Source organism: Engraulis encrasicolus, chromosome 5 (assembly GCF_034702125.1).
Source record: "Engraulis encrasicolus isolate BLACKSEA-1 chromosome 5, IST_EnEncr_1.0, whole genome shotgun sequence".
NCBI classification, from domain to species: Eukaryota; Metazoa; Chordata; class Actinopteri; order Clupeiformes; family Engraulidae; genus Engraulis; species Engraulis encrasicolus.
The window spans coordinates 10,689,575-10,709,574 of NC_085861.1; the positions used below are offsets into that span (position 1 = coordinate 10,689,575).

The following is a 20,000-nucleotide window of genomic DNA, read 5'->3' on the forward strand; positions in this document are numbered from 1 at the left end:
TGAAGAATTGTCCCCTAAAAGTTGTTGTCTCTAGGCTTACAGTGGGGAAAATTGTTTTCTCCACAGAGATGGGGTGTCAGGGAAATGCGAAGCCACAAGCACAGGCTGAGGACCGGAGGACAAGAGCAAGAACTCTAGGCTCTTTCCAGGAGACTTTCCAGTTCGCGAACGCTAAAATCTGCGGCCGGCCGGTTCACGATTAGGTGCGGGAATGGGCACCGGCACGGTTCTCACTCAGTCGGCCTGAACGCGCCGTTTGTGAGACAGAGACAGAGAGGCCCATTGACTGAATGGCAACAACACACAGGGCAGCAGCAGACTCCCTGTGATAACAGCAGGGCTGGACTGGTCATCGGGCATAGTGGGCATTTCCTGGTGGGCCCCCTATTTTCAGATTTTTTTTAATTTTTTTTTTTACGTTTTTAAAAAATGTGCATTTCTGAAAATAGGGGCCCATGAGGGTGTGGGGCCCACTAGTGAGTCAGTTCTGCGCCGCTAATTATCCGGGTTCCCTTTTAAGCCAAAAGTGCCCGGGCCCTGTTTCCCCGCCAGCCGGCCCTGGATAACAGTGTGTGGGAGGGAGGAGGCTTGCAGCATGCATGGCAGAACATGGCCTTGGCTGCTCACACTCACTGGCACAACTTTGGCAGAGCATCACAGCAACACTGTCCTCCTGATCTGAAAATGATGCACTCTTCAAGGACAACGGCCCTGCCTGCGCTCATGACCATTTGCAGTCTATTTATTCTTTCTGATCATAGTGGTCTAAAATCATCCTGTCTGTTTTTTACCCATATATATTTGCTTCATACTGACCTAGGATTAAAATTGACACAAAAAAGCAGATCAGGTGACTGATTTTTTTCCAACATGCGTTTTTAAGCACAGATCTGATCAGTCTGCATGCGATCACTCCTAAGCAAAGTGTGGGATTTACAAACGTGTACTGTACTTGAACGTAGTAATATTGCCTAAATGTATGAACATTTCAGACCATGCGTGTGTGGAAGAAACACAAAATTGCAAATAATATTGACCGTGCAGTATATAGTTTCATTTGCATTCCAATGGCATGTGTCTGCATGTTATCTGACAGTGTTTCCGTGTGTTTCTTTCTTTTAGTTATTTTGAAGCACTGTCCTCCTCCTGTAACAAGTAAGCAGCTCCACTGCTGCCGAGGAGAGTTCTCATCTCTGCGCTGAGGCCTTATGGTCTTAACGGACAAGGGAAAAAAATATATAATCGATTTTCTCCATGGCAACTAGATGTCAGCTACAGGACTTGTGCACAATAGTCTTCATGGTGGTTACATAAAATGTATGTCCACAAAATGTCAACATTGCAGTTGAAATGGAAGAATCAAGGACGATTGGCTCTCCTACATTCCCCTTTCTAACAAGGCCACGGTATTACCACACAGAACAGCCAGTGCTCTTTGCACACCTGGGGGTGCATTTCTTGAAACCATAGTTGCTAATTACATTAGCTACTTTGTTGTTTGCAATGCAATTTCCCATTGGCAACTATCAGAGTTGCTAACAGGCTAACAACTACGCTTTCGAGAAAAGCACCCCTGGGTTGCATTTCTTGACAGCGCAGTTGTTAACCAGATAGCAACCTGGGTAAATTACCAATCGGAAATTGCATTGCAAACAACAAAGTAGCAAACGTGGTTAGCAACTATGGTTTCGAGAAATGAAGAGCAAGGGAGTACTTGCAAATTAACAGTAAATCTGGTGAAAGCACAGTGAAAAACGGCATGCAAAAGTGGTAGACGCCAAAGCATTGCAAAATAATAGAGCCAAAACAAAGGAAAGCCTTAGCCTATGCCATCAATCATTTGACAAGCACTCAGTGTTCACATGTTCATTCGTCACAATAGAAGCGCTTACAATGAACAAAATGAACAAAACAGGATGACAGATTGATTAAACCTCATCATGTGGATGTGTGCGTTTCATACAGAGTAGAGCGAAAGCGCAGCCTCCAACATTAGGATCAGTCTATTCATCTAGCTGTGGCATTATAGTGGGGCAGCTGTGACATGGTGGCTAGGGAGTTGGACTTGACATCAGAGGGTTGTAGGTTCAAATCCCACCCTTACCAGTCCTCCCTACACCTACATTCATGGCTGAAGTGCTCATGAGTAAGTTGCACCAGGGACTGTAACCAATACCCTGTATCTAAATAACTGTAACTGTAAGTCGATTTGGATAAAAGCATCAGCTAAGTGTAATGTCATGTAACAAGCCCTCTTCTATGCACAGCTAACTGCTTCCAGATGGATGTAAAGCAACCTGTCTCATATTCACAAAAGTATGCTTACTATGCAGTCTGCACCGTTAGCCCACCACACACACACAAACACACACACACACACACACACACACACACACACACACACACACACACACACACACACACACACACACACACACACACACACACACACACACACACACACACACACACACACACACACTATGCAATTAAGGGCTGTATGATCCATAACGACCATGGAGAAATTGGGGCAATTTTCTTAGTCCTGGCTCCAAAAACAGAGCTTGCTTCAGGGCTATTAGCGAAGTTAAACAATGTTTTGCAATCACACAATTACTGGGAAAACATTTCGTCTGTGTCAGGTCAGGTGTTTAGGATGCCCATCTAATATTCTGCTTTCTTTGCTATGAACCACATCTACTCACCATCAAACAGCAGCCGCAGCAGTTGAGCTCTGTAAAGAGTTTCGCGGGAAGCTGCAAACCGTAAGTTGCGGACAGCTGAAGTAACTTGACCTGGATGAGTATGACTCTTCACACACCAGTTGAGTTCGGATTTCTGTTATTTTTTAGCATGCATTTAAGCATAAGCCAGACGTTCCCTCCAAGCTTCTCAGATCTGTGCCTCTGACTGTACTCTATGAGGACCAATGGAATGTGTGTGATCCATAGAGGCCACATTGAGCAGAACCCGTCAGCGGCTTTGGCCGGGCCTGGGACAATATCATCTGACAGTCCCACTCAAGACATACACTGTAATGGGGGTCCAATTCTGGGCCCTCTCTCTCCATGGGCCCGGGACAATTGACCCCTTTGTTCCCCATGTTGGCTTCGCTGCCCGTCAACACTACGGTATACAGTACAGAAACGGGACTTCACAGAGAGGCACCCCACTGCTTCGCCATCACATGCCAACCACACACATTCAACACGGATGCTCTACATTCTGAGCCGTCCCACTGGTGTTCGTTGCACCGTCCCATGCCCCCAGACCATGAAAGGGGTAGGGGAGGACTATGAAAACTGTTTATCATCTATGGACCATCTACTGCACTCTTTCACGGCTAAATCTGTATTAGAAGCAAACAAATGCACACTTTAAAAACAGTGAAACCAATGGGCCACCTGTCCGCCTTCACTTTATATTAGAGATGCACCGGATCCAAGATCCGGTTCCGGATCCGGCAGGATAATAGCAGAGATATTCTATAGAGATATGCCAACATAATAGGTTTCTATGGGCACCTAACGCGACCAGGTTCCGGTCTGCCTAAAGGGGCGTGTCATAATGCTCCTACAATTAATAGAACAGTCCTTAGGTCTGCCTAGGTCTGCCTAATGGGGGCCATAATAGAACCAGGAAACAATGGGCCTATGGAACCTCTCTCTCTCTACTCTCTCTGACAATAGGGTTTTTCACAGGATCCGGATCCGGTTCCAGGATCCAAGATCCGGTAGCCGAGGCTTTTCAGACAAAATAGTTTGAGCCAACGTGATGAAAAGGGCCCACGTGTGTGAGTAGGCTATGTGTTTCAACCCTTTCGTGGGATCCGGTATCCGGTTCCGGATCCGGCAGGATCTTCAGCAGTGGATATAGTGTCTGATAGTATTGGTTTGCGATACCAATTTATGGGGTTGATTCCAATATGCGGACTTCTGTCCTCCCTTGCCTGCATGTGACCTCACGATGACGTCACCCATGACAGAAAATGAATTCGATATCTTGCAAAAGCACAATTCTAATGTCATTTCCTGAATTGCAACAGGGATGGTGAATGAAGAACAGTCCCCCCAAAAAATGTTGTGGCTAGGCTGACAGTGGGGAAACTTTATCGTTTTCTCCACGGAGGCGGGGCAGCAGCATGCATGCAGCAGCCCCTACATGCATGACGCCATGACGCCTGGCCACACCCATGTGTTGATTTAGCTTTCTCTCTCTCTCTCACACACACACACACACACACACACACACTTCAAGTTCTCATTCTTCACTCATATACCGTCTGACTGACTGAAGATAGAGGCGTGTAGAGATGCAGCAGCCCGGAGAACGGTGTACTCGTCCAAACACAATTTTGTTGCCTTTTTCTGTCAATGACAATAACTTGAATCTCGTCTTACATGCTCTCTCTCTCTCACACACACACACACACACACACACACACACACACACACACACACACACACACACACACACACACACACACACACACACACACACACACACACACACACACACACACACACACACACACACACACATGTGGTGGTGTCTTTCACTGTCAGCAGCACTGATGAGCAAAAGGGGCTATTTCTGCCTGTGTCCACCTCTATTTCCAGCCTGGCCAGAGAGCCTCTGCTGTGCTTGGTCATAGCGGAGGGGAGGGGAGGGGAGTGGAGGGGAGGGGGCACGGCATGGTGCTGCTGTGCGGGTAAGATGGGTAATAGCTCTCATTACCTCCGGAGTAAACACCAGGCCTCCATGACACACACACACACACACACACACACACACACACACACACACACACACACACACACACACACACACACACACACACACACACACACACACACACACACACACACACACACCCTTAGAAACAAACTAGCAATTTCATTGTCTTCAGCTGGAAATATACAGTACTACAAAGCTAGCCTGGGAACTCCCATACTGCCTTTAGTTCTACACAATCGTTTCGATCTGAAAGACAGTATGGCGAGGATGACTCATAACGTACAAGATCATGGTACCTGTGTCATAATGGCCAAGCATTCCGACCTTAACAGTTTCTCTGCCCAATCAGGGAGCAGGGCAGTGTGTCATAATAGCCAAGTATTCTGCCACCTATGGAATTTAATATAGGCAACTCCCCAGACCTAATCTCACTTGTGATTAGGTCTGGTGTTAACCAGGCAACTACAAAGCCACACCAGGGCCCAAAAGCCAACGTGAATCGCAGTGCCTTATTTCGGTACCCTAGTACGATAACATATTGTGGAGCCGTTTAATTTCGCCCTCTATTCACTGTTAAGACTTCATCCATTTTGGAGTCCTGCGCTATTCCAGACCATAGAGAGTACATAACAATGGAGGCCGAATGAATGTTCTTTTCCATTCAACGCTGTGAAGCCGTTTTGACCAGGGTCCAGGCAGGGTCCAGGGTCGGAAGTGTGTCTTAGCAACACTAAGGGCAGGCGCTGATAGGTCAACACAACACCCAATTAGAGAACGCCCAGTTCAAGTCATGTCCCGCCCCACCCACGATGGTAACGAGGGTGAGAAATTAATAATATGCTGTGATGGTGCTAATGAACCAACCCAGTTATTCTACATTCTATGTTCCAGACAGCACTTTTTGAGACCTATTCCAGATATGGCATCCTTTTCGGAGTTCTTCTCTTTTTTAAAAGGTTTTTTTTAAATTGTCTTTTACGACTTTATTTGACAGGACAGTGTGAGAGGTGGACAGGAAGCGAATAGGGAGAGAGACGGGGAGGGGTCAGCAAAGGACCCGGGCCGAGAATCAAACCTGGGTCAGCCGCATGGCAGACGAGTGCCCTACCGGTTGGCCACGGCAGGGCCCTTTTCTGAGTTCATTCTTCTCATACCCTCTGGGCATGTTAGTAATATTCTCAGTGCAGAGTAGGGTGAAGTGGAGAGATACAGTCAGTTGTACATAATTACTTATGCCTTGCTGTCCAATAAATGTTTAAATCTTATGGCAGATAAAAAAAATGATAAAACGTAAATATTTGAGTGGGATTAGTTAAAACAGACACTGTTTGTTCCTTCGTGTGATTTCCGGGAAGATCAGACCATGTTTTATGACCCATTTTGACAGAAATGTAAGAAATGTCAAAGGGTGTACAAACTTTTTCCTTTAGATGAGAGGATGGAACTGAACAGCAGGTGGCTGCGTTGGTCTCCATCCGGAAGTGCGTTTCACTTTCTCTGTTCACACTGCCAAGAGGCCTGCCTGCCTGCTTGCCACTAAAAATAGCTGAACTTGTATTATTGTTTTGAAGGAGAAGACATAAAACAAAATGGTACTACAAAGACATAAAACAGGTTACTTTTTTCATGTGATTTCCCCTCTTGCCTCCCTCAAACACACACATATATAACCACATACATCACACATGACGGTTGCCCTAAAGCAGTGGTCTTCAAGTGGCGGCCCACGGGCCAGATCCGGCACAGGCATGGCAAACATTTGGCCCGCCATGAGGTTAGATGAAAGATGAAAACATACATGTGTGCTATCTGTGGTCATACAGCCGGACGATCTGTTTGGCCTCATTTGCGCTACATAATTTGGCCCTTGGGGAAAAAAATAATTGGAGATCAATCACCTACAGGCTACTACAGTATCATGTCGGCCTATGCATAAGCTTACACAGCTTAGTCGAGCTACTGGCAGCAATGAAGCTTTAAAACTTGAAAAACCTCCCGCACACTGACCATTTCGCTGTCTTTGCTTTAATGAAGGACGTTTCGGAACAAGACCTTCATCAGGCAAAACAAAAGTTTTTTTTAAGTTGTCTGCTGAGTGACCCATGGACCATCTCCGACGCACCTGCCGGCTAGGGTGTGCGAAAAAAATCCAAGTTTAGCAATCAAGCTTTAGTCAGAACTGGAGTTTTCGAGAAATCCAATCAGAGTAAGCAACAAAGAGAACAGCGACAGAGATATGTCTGTTGAAATCAGATAACAGCTGACTACTAAACAAAAGAAGCTGACACCAGTGCAGGAAGTCACGCTAAAACTAATGATCCTAAAATGAAAGCAAAAGACAGAGAAGTGACCCAGACAGTGCTGCAGATCCTTTGATATTCTTTCCTTTATTAACAAGGGATACTTTCCTTTTTCAATCCATGTGACAGACTGTCACATTATATTGGATAAGAGTTAGAAGTGTTAAGACTAGAGTGGCGGGAAGAGGGCTGAGAAGAGAGGGGCAAAGCTGGGGACAGACAGACAGACAGACAGACAGACAGACAGACAGACAGACAAACAGAGAGGAGAGGGGCAAATCTGAGGACAGACAGACAGACAGACAGACAGACAGACAGGCAAACAGAGAGGAGAGGGGCAAAGCTGGGGACAGACAGACAGACAGGCAAACAGCGAGGCAGGCAGAGATGGGGACAGACAGACAGACAGGCAGAGATGGGGACAGACAGACAGACAGACAGACAGGCAGAGATGGGGACAGACAGACAGGTCAGACAGAGAGGCGGGCAGGTAGGCAGACAGACAGACAGACAGGCAGAGCTGGGGACAGACAGACAGACAGACAGACAGGCAGGCAGGCAGACAGACAGGCAGAAATGGGGACAGACAGACAGACAGGCGGGCAGGCAGACAGAGAGACAGACAGACAGACAGACAGAAGGGTAAGGGGGTAGTGCAGGGGTGTTAGTGGCAGTTATTTTCAGCACGGGACAGGTTCCATTTACAACACTGGAGGGGTGTCTGCCCTAGCCGTTGCTCGGCACTGCGCACCACTGACAACAATAAGGCTAGGAGGAGTAGGAGGAGAGGAGGAGTAGGAGGAGGCCCCAGCACCCTGCTCTGCTGGCCAGCACTGTATTTAAGCGGCTCACTGGGGAGTACACACGGGCTAAAATAAACCTGGCCGCTGCAGCAGACTTAAATACTGGGCTACATCATCCACTCTAGCATCGACACTTAAATCCAGTTACAAGATCAGGCAGAGGCAGTCCACTCATGTAGGTTTGGTCTCATTTACATTTAAATAAATCAGTCAATCAATCAATCAATCAATCAATCAATCAATCAATCAATCAATCAATCAATCAATCAATCATTCAATCAATCAATCAATCAGTCAATCAGGAAAGGGCATTAAGCAAAAGTACCTTGAAGTACACTTGGTAGTGTCATGAAGACATGGCTTATGACATGTTAGTTTAGTTCTGGCAGCAAAATTAATTTATTTAATAAACTTTAGACAAAAGACAGAGGGGTGTCGCGCCAGTAACTCTAGTCCTTGTGGGTGCGTTGGTTCCAAAGCGATAATCCACAGAAGCAAAGAGTAGAACTCGCACACCAGGAGCCGATGCAATAGTTGATTTATTGCTTTACATATGTACAAGTGATCAAGGTGCTACCCAAAAGTGCAAAACGTTTTCGGTCACCAGACCTTCCTTTTGTCTGTTTGCACTGAGGAAGGTCTGGTGACCGAAAACGTTTTGCACTTTTGGGTAGCACCTTGATCACTTGGCACATCTAAGCTGCTCCAGAGAACCTTCCTTCTTGCTTGTATTAGTCCTCCCCAGCTGATTCACCAGCTAGTAAACGTACAGCAGTGTTGAGACAGGGTTTCCTATCTTCTATCTGTTTCTCCCTTAAAGAAAGATGTGCAGTCCTCAGGGACAGATTAAGACTCCATAGCCCCCCTGGGCCAGACAGCAATAAAGGGCCCCCTCCCTGGGTGTTGCTAGATTCTAAAAAGAGTCTAACTGCATTCAGACATTAGAGACCCTATGTTGTTGGGGGTTTGGCCGTTTGCCCCCTGAGAAAATTGGACAATACAGTTGTTTAGCGTGCAAAAATAACACAATATGAGAATGGAATTAAGGAGGCTTGGGATTCAGGCGACCAGGGCCCCCCTTGGCTCTTGGAGCCCTGGGCCTGGGCCCCGGTAGGCTCGTACAGTAATCCCTCCTTGGCAGTCCCCGTCCTGGCTGCATTTGATGTGATATTGGCCAGTGCCACCTGGGCAGCCGCAGCTCTGCCAGGACAGGAGGGAGCCAGCAGAACAGGCGTCTTCTTGGCATCACTAAACAACTCTCACTATAGTCCCTCCAGGAGAGCCACTGCAGCAAACGCAGACGTAGTGCACCGTACGTGGATGAAAAGCTGATTGTGTTCTCGTCAAAGCATGCTGCTTACAAACAGGTAGTTTAAGCTTACCAGTGGGTAAACAAACTAGGCCTGAACTGACACCTGAGCTGCACACATGCCCATCCGGAATGCTATTTAGTAAAGAGTAGGCAGGCTTAACTAATAAGTTAAGTTATAAAGCATTATTTACTGTTTTAACCAATCCAGAAAAGAAAACTATGCTTTATCACTTTTGCATTTGCATGATAGCTCCAAAGTAAATATTGAGTGGAGTGAGAAAATAGATAAAAGAGAGAAATATTGGCGTAAAGGAGTAGGACTAATGGGCTGAAGAGAAAGGGAAAAGACAACAGTTGGACCAAAGATGAAAGGAGTGGAGGTGAAGAAGACACAATGCCCCAAAACCAGCAGTACACACCAGAGTTCACCTGTACCAGAGTTCACCTGAACCAACCTGTATCAGAACCCTTTAACATCTTGAAGAGCCCCTCCTCCAACCCCCCAGCCACTAACACACCAACACACACCAAGTACAAACACACACACACACACACACACACACACACCAAGTACACACACACACACACACACACACCAAGTACACACACACACACACACACACACACACACACACACACACACACACACACACACACACACACACACACACACACACACACACAGCTCTGGGGTGTGTTTGTATCCGAGGGGTCAATTTCCCCTTTCTGACTGACGTGACAGGCTTTTTTTAGGGTCACTAGTCACAGCTGAGCTGCCCGAGTGAGTGGCAAGGGGACCCCTCTCACTGCCCCACCGAGATGCATCAGCTGGGGCAGGGAAAGCAATCATACAGCCGCCAAGGACATAATGAGTATGGAAAACAGGGATACATATAAGCAGTTTATTCATCACATGCACAGATATACGCAAGTATAACTTAAGTATAACTGTGTAGTGCATTTGGAGCTGTCTCCCCTGTCCTGTGGGGTAAAGTGCGGTACATGAACAGAACAGAATAGAATGCATGGAGAGAGAGAGAGAGAGAGAGAGAGAGAGAGAGAGAGAGAGAGAGAGAGTATGGGGAGGGAGGGGGAGAAAGTGATTGACAGAGGGAAGAGTCCTGTGAAGCCTGGGAGTCTGGTGTGTCACTGCTGTCACATGAGCACCCAACCATGTCCCAACACAGAAAGCTCATTGACAAAATAAAGCAACCCAGCGCGGGGGAGGCTATACTATATACTAAATAGGCTACTATACACAGGTTTTTTTTTTAGATTGCGTAGTTTGATATCACTCATAATGGCATAATGATGACTGCTCTATTGATTTTTTTGATGGCTGCTTGACTTTTTTTTTGGACACCGTCAATGAACATAATGCCCCAGAAAAATAACCGTATTCATTACATTGTTTTTTTGACAATTTCTCTAACCATATCATCAAGGAAAAACTAGTAAAATAACTGGTGATGTGTTTTAACAACCAGTCTTCGATAAGACTAAGTTTGTGTTTTTTTCTACTGTTGGACGAGGGTGCCAAGCTGCTGCTACTTTTAACAAGAGATGACAAGTCCCAGCCACAGTGAGATCGTGATCTCACCGACGCTGGGGAATGTAAGCTCACAGATACTCCAAGACAAAAACACAAGTCCCTCAAAACAAGCCACAACACAGCATTAACAAGTCACTATAATGCCTGCATAACAATGATGTTGCTCAGAGTAAGGAACATGGTAATAAGAAACGTACAGGACTGGCGGGGCGCTCTCCTTTCAATGAATGGTGATAAGCTATTTCCATACTGAAACACTGATCTGTGGGGTGACATATTCCGAAACATTAGCCTACAACCTCTTTGAGATCAGGTGAGCAGTAGATGTTCTATAAATTCCACAGGGCCAGAATCGCATTCCTGTAATCTCATCTTTATCCAGGAGTCAACATCTGTCATCACAACGTAAACGGTAAATTATTATTATTTTCTCTAAAACACAAATAAATGTCGATTCAATACAGGCCTACTCTTCCTTAAAAAAACTGTTTTCAGCCTGTCAAGTTGAAACATGGCACGATGTCAACGTTTAGAACAAGTGGGAGGGACAACGAATATAACGGTGATATAACTTTATCTTATGGTAGTGCGCATCGTGGTTGGTTGTCACAGCAGAAATGTGTTGTTTCGCCACCAGACAGAAAAGCATCACACTAACAAAGTAATCCATTGTTGATAAACAGCGCTGCGATGCATGACAATTAAGCGCACGCACCCATTCAGTGCCTAGGCTTCTAGTTCTAGATTCATTAGGGAGAAATACACGCTTCACTGTTCACGAACAGGCTTTTTCTGCGTTATAAGCATAAACCCGTCCAAAAGACTGTCAGAATGTGTCATATGCCTCTAATGGACCGCAATGAAGGTACCGATGAAAAACACATTTTGAACATTGGAAGTCTTCCTAAGCACTGGTGCTTCGAGCCTCCGATTCCTTTTAAATTACAATGATACACACCCCTATCTATGGACTAGCTCGAGAAATGATAGCAAGCATGTAAAATGCATTGCCGTCACTAAAACATCAGTCACTAACAGGACGCTGCATTACATAAATGCACGACAAGCAATACAATGTGTTTGACGACGCACATTTCCAATATAAAGCACAAAGCATAATCGTTAGAACCGGTGGTCAGTGCAGTCGCATTCTGTTAGCTTGCCAGCCATCTAGCATAAAACACCAATGTTATCACATTAGCCAACCCAGCTGCTAACGAGGATTGCTAGCCAATATTAACATTTTATGCCACCACCTTACCTCTCGATTTAGTTTGACAGTTCTCAAAACACGGAGTGCATGTCATCGCTTAGACAGTTAAGTGACGTTGAAATAATTCCCATCCATATTTTCTTCTCTTCTAGGTATAGAGGTCGACTGTTGACGCGTATGGTAGCTAGCAGCCTGGTAAAGCTGAAATGTGTTTGCTGCGTGCCGCACACTGAGTGCCCGGTTGTTTTTTCTCTGACCACAGTGGGGCGCACTTCTCCAGCAACAGCACCAAGGCACGACTCGACCATCATAAATAAAACCAAAATCCTGTGTGTCTAGGGCCTAACTGTACTCTCTGTGTACGGCCTCTCTAGTAGGCCTCAAGTCCCTTTTTTCAGTTTTGTGTGACAAAGTTCACGTCCCCAAACGAAGAAACAATGACACAATTTTCCATGATGCATTCTGCTCGTTTATTTTTTTATTTTTTGTAAAATATTGTGGAGATACAGTCTTAAAAAACGTTAGGTTTAAGAAGCACCTATGGTTTAAGAATATTATGTACAACAGACATGGTTTCCCTGGTTGTTAAAATTGATGAAAACACACAGCATCAGCTGTCAATGTATGACTTTAAAAAAAGGACAGAAGGGCAAAATGTACTCGTTTACATTGACAAAAGCAAACTAACCTTACTATATATAATCTTACTGCAGTAAATATAATTAATTTGATACAACGGCACAATCATTTTAAAATCAGTTAAATATGGCCAATTTGCATATCCCTAGGACCTCTTGCTGTTCAACAGCTACCCCTACTGGCAAATGCTATCATAAAAATCAGAGAAATCAGACTTGTAACTGTAAAACCAACTTCTAGCCAACTGACATGGGACGAACCGCTCAGAAACATTTCACTTTTCCAAAATAACAAAGAACAAAAAGAAAAAAAGACATGATCCCACAGCACAAATCTGTAAGCAGTTTTTCCATATAATGCCCCCTCACTTCGAGTGTTCAATCAGCTCGAATGGTCACACAAACACCGCCTTGACAACCAGCCTAGTATCCATTATCCATCTCTAGTTTTAAAAACCAATGAACACAGACACATTCCACTACCTTCACTGATCCCATCCCAGAGCACGGCGTCGGCGCAGTACAACATCAACAATATCCACAGTTTAAAACATAAAAGGGTACCCCAGTGTGGCCCAAATCATTTGCACGCTGACAAGTTGCCTGCAAGTGCACATGCAACTGTGGATACTGAGGAAAACATGTTATTAAGATGTTAAAACAATAAACATGTTCTTCAAGACAAAATAACTTCTAGCAAAATATTAATTTTAAAAGCGTCTGTCACAAAAGTCAACTTGTCAATAGTGGTACAAATAATTTTTGGCCACACTGCACATCCGTCGCTCCCACAGATCCACACTCATAACGAAAGTAGGTCTTCTATCTAGCCAGTGGCCAGCACTGGACGGTGGGTTCATGAGTACTTGCCAAGTCCTCTAACTAAACCACTTGCCTGCTGCTTACACACTCCACAACAAACAGGCATGGCAAGAGACAGACTTATCAATATGAAAGAAATCACTTGCCTGTTGTGAACCTATTAACCACTTAATAATACACCTTGCAAAAAAGACCAGTATGTACACTGGCAACAAAAAACAGAAATGACCCTTTGTAATATTCAAGTGCCGGGGACTGCAGCATACTGAGTCAATACAGATAACCTTCATTTCAACCGGGTACATTAGTACAAATCTGGACCCCATTTCTCGAAAGCATTGTTGCTAACCAGCTACCAACTTATTATTTTGCCAATGGGAAATTGCACTGCAACCGAGTAAGTTGCTTACTTGGTTAGCAATGACACTTCCGAGAAACACAGTCCTGAATGGTTATTAACAAATCACCTCCATGATTCCATTATCCACCCAACCTCCCCTGAAGCATGTTAGTCAATAAAAGGCAGAACTTAAACATCTCCATTCTCTCAACTGTGAATTCCAAATTTCTGGCTGACAATATACTACTAAACCTGTGCTCAACGTTTAACCTTACGAAAGACCCAAACTCATTTTTTCAAAAGGAAAACCAGTGCATCTTGGGTTTGTGGACAAAAATTAACATTAACGGTGGATGATGCGGTGAAGAAGTCTTTTGTTGCCCGATAAGTGACAAGCATGTGAGATGAGGCCTTGACACAAAGTCCATGTGTGGATTCCAATATGGGACCTTGCGTCCTCCACTTATGCTTGTGGCCTCATACCAAGAAGTAATATGTCATGATGACAACACTGGCATCAACATTATATTTCAATATCTCGCTAACGGTCAATTGGTAAGTCATTTTCTCATTTGGTGAATGAAAATCAGTCCCCCAAAAATTGTTGTGGCTAGGCTGACAGCTGGGAAACTTTTGTCCTCCACGGAGGAGGGGCCCGGAGGCGGGGCGAGGCCACAAGCACAAGTGGAGGACGCAAGGTCGCATATTGGAATGCACCCCATGTCACATGGTAAGGACAGGAAAGGTTTCCCTGGGCCGCGAATGTTTCCTGATAGTTTTATAAGACACAAGCAATTTTTTTTTGTTCCACTTAAAAACTGTTTCATACAAAAGGAAAGCTCCATAAAACTCAAGCACAAACAAAAAAAAACACTGAAAGATGCAGAAAAACAAAACAGGCCAGACAGAAGAAATATACAACAAGCACTACTTAAGAAGAGAACAATACAAAATCAGTTTCAAAGATGACATTACAAAACAAACAAACAAACAAAGAAAAACATTACAGATGTTGCACACATGTACACACTGGTGTGAAAATTGACAAAGCAAGAGCCTACCCATCATCAAACCGGTGGTCTTTCAAAGAACATGTTGCTTTGGTGACTTCCAGAGCAACTATATAGGCTTCTCTTCCATAATTTATACATTTATATTCATATAGATTTTATGTAGAACATTTACATACATGTACACCATGACTTGACTTGGGTTTTTTTTGTCCAAAAATACACTTTCTTCCAAAGTACAAACTAACACACCACTCTGTCGCACAAAAATATGTCATAGTCTGACTATGGCCTCTTTCGGGATCCCCTTGTGCAAAAAGCAGGCAGGGGCTGTGGGCTGGGTTAGGGGTTAGGGGGTGTCAATCACAGTGACAAAGATACCTGACAGCATTTTCTGGCTCCAAGCACAAGCGCTTGCATGTTCAAACAAGTCAAACCATGTAAGATTTTTTTTTTTTTTAAGTATGACAGAACTATAAGGTTTTTTTCTATTTTTAAATGAAAGACAAAAGAAAAATAAACATTTACAAAGTGGGAGAGTAACAGTCTATGATACATGTCAAAATGTTTGGTAATTTGCAGCACAATAATTTAGTACATAAATAGAATTGCAACAATAATCTGCTGTGACTTAACTTTACATATATATTTTTTTCGATAGCCTGGAACAAAAACAAGTGCAGTCTTATTTTGAGGGCTTGCACACTTTAGTACCTGCGCACAGAGATCCTCAGGTAAATGATGCACTGTTATGGCTATATGAGTGGTGGTGGTAATGTTATTCAAGTGTAAAGAAATCCCACACTGTCCATTCCACCAACAGACTTTAATACAACATTTCGGTCATCCGACCGCAGAAGGTCAGAAGACCAAAACGTTGTACTAAAGTTTGTTGGTGGAATGGACAGTGTGCAGGAGTTCTTTACATTTGAATGACAACCCCCACCGAGATAGTATCCTACGCACCTGTCCAACTACAGAGGTGTGCAAAAGCGTCATTTTGAACAGTTAACTAACGCAACGTCACACAGCCGATGAGGAGCAGCAGCAGGTGAGGAAGAGGAGCGGCTCAGGTCATGTGACCCGAATACTCACCATCCTCAACACACTGCCAGCAAATAAAACTTGTTTGTGCCTTTTAATGTCTACATGACTGAAGCACATAAGAGCTACGGCTATGACGTATTAAGAGCATATTGAAACTTAATTTTCTTTGTTTTCCGTCTTTTGCTAGTTAAATGCATTGCGATAGGTTAGCATAATATGTTAGATACATGAAGGTACACAAATCTCTTGTTTTTAAATATCACTAGTGACTGCTTGGTCTTGCGCACAGTGATGGTTTTCACACTGACAGGGCTAGGGCAAGGAATAACCTGAATCTGAGACATGCCATGAGCACCTACGCTTGGTGGCATACAGCACTTCAATAGGATGCATGCGATAGCAGACACAGTGGCACTGCAAAAAGGGATCTGCAGCTGTTTCTCTCTCCCTCTCTCTCGTTCTCTCCCTCTCACAAGATCCCTTTAAAACATTGTACCCTCCTTAGGGCCTGGAGCCTCAAAAAGTAAGCATCTATCCTTCACAGGATGTACTCCACAAGCTACTGAGAGACCTCTGAGAGACCTCTGAGAGCAGATGGTCTCTTATTGTATTTATATTCATCAGAAAAACAAAAATAGTTCAGTGGTATGAAGAACCTTGGTCACGTTTTTTTTTTGTGGCTTCTCAAAAAGGAAAAAAATAAACTTGGTGACATTTCAAGCTTGTCCTCATCCAGTCCATTCTGGATTGTACTCACACCTACAAGTCTTCAAGTTTAGAGGTGACTGATTTTTTTTTATTTATTTTTACATAGAAGTGATATATCACATGCATTGATGCCTTTTTGTTGCGTTATCTGAAGTGCATTTGTTAACATGCAGGTAAGACCCATAACAAGCTAATGCCTAGATTTGCATTGTCATCAGAAGAGCAAGACAGCAAAGTGCCTGCATATATCAAAACATCTCAACAACAGAAAAAGAGAGAAAAAAAGAGAGAGAAAGAGAGGGAGGGGGAAGGACCATCCTTGTTTTGACACTGAAACATATTGGTCCTATTCTTGAACCTTTTGAAAAGTTTTTTTTATTTTCTCTTGCCCTCTGCCACAAGGAGAGTGAATGGAGTGGGGGTGGAGTCAACATGAGTCTTCAAACATAAAACTTAAGTTTTTCCTTTACTTCAGACATGTAAAAGTGTCATCTGTTACCCAACATGTTTCGACAATATAGGGCCCGTCTTCATCAGAGGGTCACATGGATGTCAATCCACATCACGCATCAACATCCACGTGACCCTCTGATGAAGACGGAAGCTACACCGTCGAAACATGTCAGGTAAAAGATACACATTTTACATGACTGAAGTAAAAGAAAAACTTACGTTTTATTATGACAGTTAGACATAATGAACGTCATACATCTAAAGGAGTTTTCAACCTTCCAACGCCACAGCTCTTGATGTTCTGACCCGTTTTCCCTCCTGCTCCTCCTCCTTGCTGGCCATCTCCTATCCCTCCTGGTCCTTCTACACCGTCTCGTCTTCTACACCCTCAGCAACACCTAACGCACCCGTCCTCTCTCATCCTCTCCTTGTCTTCTCCACCCCCCTTCTTTTCTTCTCTTCTCCTCTCCGCTCCTCTCTCCAGTCACTTGAGCCGGTCGGATCGGAAGGAGTCCTCTACGGCAGGGTCGGCCAATAGGAGGTCTCCGTCTGTCAGCATGCTGAGCCCCTCCAGCGCCAAGGGGTCCATCCGGAGCGGGTCGTCGCAGGAGAACGAGTCCACCTCGAAACCTGGAACACCAGACAAAGCGCTGGTGATCTCCTTCGACAGACCAGGTGGGGAATCTCCTACACACAGGCAGCACAGCAAAACCACAATTTAAGAACTAGCTAATTTAATTTAAAAACTATCCTACTGTTTAAATACTTTTTAAGACCCCTCTTCCTTCTTCAAATTTGTCATAGGCAGGATGTGTCTTTTTGATACCTACACCTGTTTTGAATTTATTATAACTTAGGGACGGAGTGAATTTTTTTTAAATTCAGAGCTTCGTGTATCTCCCTGATTAGGTGACATGGAACAAAAAGGCATGTGAATATTACCCTAAATAATTCATGTGCAGTAAACACCCATGTAATTTAATGCCGACAGGAATATTTTTTTATCATGATCATGGTAGCAAAGTTTCATTAAAAAGACAATAAATGTGTGACCCTCACAACAACAAAATATCCATAATCAACACACTGAATATTTAGGGCCAGAAAGGGCAATGGAAAGTTTTTCTTGGGTGAAATCTATTTTGACACGCCAAAGTAATTTCAGTTCCCTCTGTGGCCACCTGGGGGACTAAAACATCCTTGCTTTGCTGTACAAATGCACCATCACTTACAGATCAATACACAGTGAGCCCTCTGGTCCTGTCTCCATCGCCTATGTTGAGGTGCATTTCTTGACAGTGTCGTTGCTATCTAAGTTAGTTGCAATGCATTTTCCCAGTGGCAACTTACTAAGTTGCTAACTGGTTAGCGACACCACTGTCGAGAAACGGGGTCCTGCTCAGCACTATCTCTCAGGTCCAACAATCAAAACACCCTGCCTGTCCCCCACACCCAGTCGTGACCAACCTAGCATTTGAGAGTGTTGAATCTAGATTGAGGAATGCCCTGCCTGCTGATCTTGGGTTTGTCGTCTCCGAGAACTACTTTTAAAGGCTTTTCAATTCATTTGTATTTCTTTGTCTCATCATCACTGTTTTTCAGTATATTATATTTTATTTACTCAGAAGTGTTTTTTTATATATTTACCTAATAGTGCTGACTATTTTTCTTTTCCTGACTATTTTATATTTTATGCATACTATGTTGTGTGTCTGCCTATTAGGCCCAGAGCCTGTAATATATATATATATATATATATATATATATATAGTTTATCAAAAGCACTGTATTTAACTATTTTTTACATTCATTTACATTTGTGCTTATTTATATAATATCATTTATTTGTTTATATAATTATATTTCGTCCCACAGTGCTGACCACAGGAGAGCTACAGTACAGGGGTTGATTTCTCGAAACCAAAGTTGCTTACTACATTAGCTACTTTGTTGTTTTCAATGCATTTTCCCATTGGCAACTACCAAAAGCTGCTAACAGGCTAACAACTTCTCGTTTGAGAAATGCACGCCAGTACTTCAGTCCCAGCGCTGCTCACCGGTGAGTATGATGTTGGGCACGTTGTGGCGGCCGCCCCCTCCGTAGTTCTGGTTGGGGTGACCCAGCTGCTGGTCAGCTGACTCCAGCAGGTCCAGGACGGCCTGGTAGGAGGCGTCCTGCCCCCCCTTACCAGACGACGAGCCCAGACCAGAGCCCAGGCCGTGGCCGAAGGACAGCCCCTCCACCTGACCATCCATGTTGAACTAGAGAGGAGGATGGGATAGGATGGGATAGGATAGAGTATCATTTATTATATAATTATTTGGATACAGAAGAATAGAATAAGAGAAGAGAAGAGAATGCCTTTTATTGCAATTATACACAGTTCAATGACATGTAATTAAAGCAGCTCCTTAAAAGTGCACACAGCACAATACAAAAAGTACTCTAAGTAAGCACTACTCTACTCCAACTACCACTACCACCACGACTACATAAGAAATTGCACAGTGGAGGAGAACAGGTAGAGCGCCCAGCAATAGGACAACATTACATCAAACAGCATTACATTTAGCAGACACTTTAAACCAAAGTGACTCACGATAAAGGACAAACACACAGTAGCACCAGAGAGAGTAGAGAGAGAGAGAGGTTCCATTGGCCCATTGTTTCCGGGTTCTATTATTGGGGGGAAAGGCAGACCTAGGCAGACCTAAGGACTGTTCTATTCAATGCTAGGAGCATTATGACACGCCCCTTTAGGCAGACTGGAACCTGGTCACGTTAGGTGCCCATAGAAACCTATTATGTTGGCATATCTCTATACTTAAAGAATCTCTGGTAGCACAGGCATAACAAAGGTCATGCAGATGAGTAAGGTTAGGTCTAATTATGAAGGGAAAGTGTGTGTGCATTACACACAGAGTGCCCAGCAGCACAGACAAGAGCAGGGAGGGTGCACAACACTGTGGTGCAAATGTCTGACTCACTCACGCAACTCTGGTTTACTGCCTAGCAGTGAGAATGCGGACTCGTACTGTACTGCCCCAACCCCCAAACAAACACA

General features: G+C 44.1%; 2 protein-coding genes across 6 annotated transcripts in view; both read right to left on the bottom strand.

The window, feature by feature from the left end:
- The window catches only part of LOC134448950 (DENN domain-containing protein 4B-like), a 72,704-nt gene extending 60,327 nt beyond the window's left edge, over positions 1-12,377 (bottom strand). For all 3 annotated transcript variants that reach the window (XM_063198660.1, XM_063198659.1, XM_063198658.1), the window contains exon 1: positions 11,966-12,377. The gene's annotated coding sequence lies outside the window, so the exon portion shown is untranslated. The remainder of the gene's footprint in view (positions 1-11,965) is intronic.
- Positions 12,378-17,030: 4,653 nt separating this feature from the next.
- LOC134448951 (CREB-regulated transcription coactivator 2) overlaps positions 17,031-20,000 on the bottom strand; it is a 38,550-nt gene continuing 35,580 nt past the window's right edge. For 2 of the 3 annotated variants that reach the window (XM_063198663.1, XM_063198661.1), the window contains 2 exons: positions 18,993-19,197; positions 17,031-17,622 (listed from right to left, as the gene is read on the bottom strand). In XM_063198663.1, coding sequence (XP_063054733.1) covers positions 17,420-17,622; positions 18,993-19,197 — 408 coding nt within the window. In that variant the 3' untranslated portion in view covers positions 17,031-17,419. The remainder of the gene's footprint in view (positions 17,623-18,992; positions 19,198-20,000) is intronic. The other variant, XM_063198662.1, reaches the window with a different exon arrangement.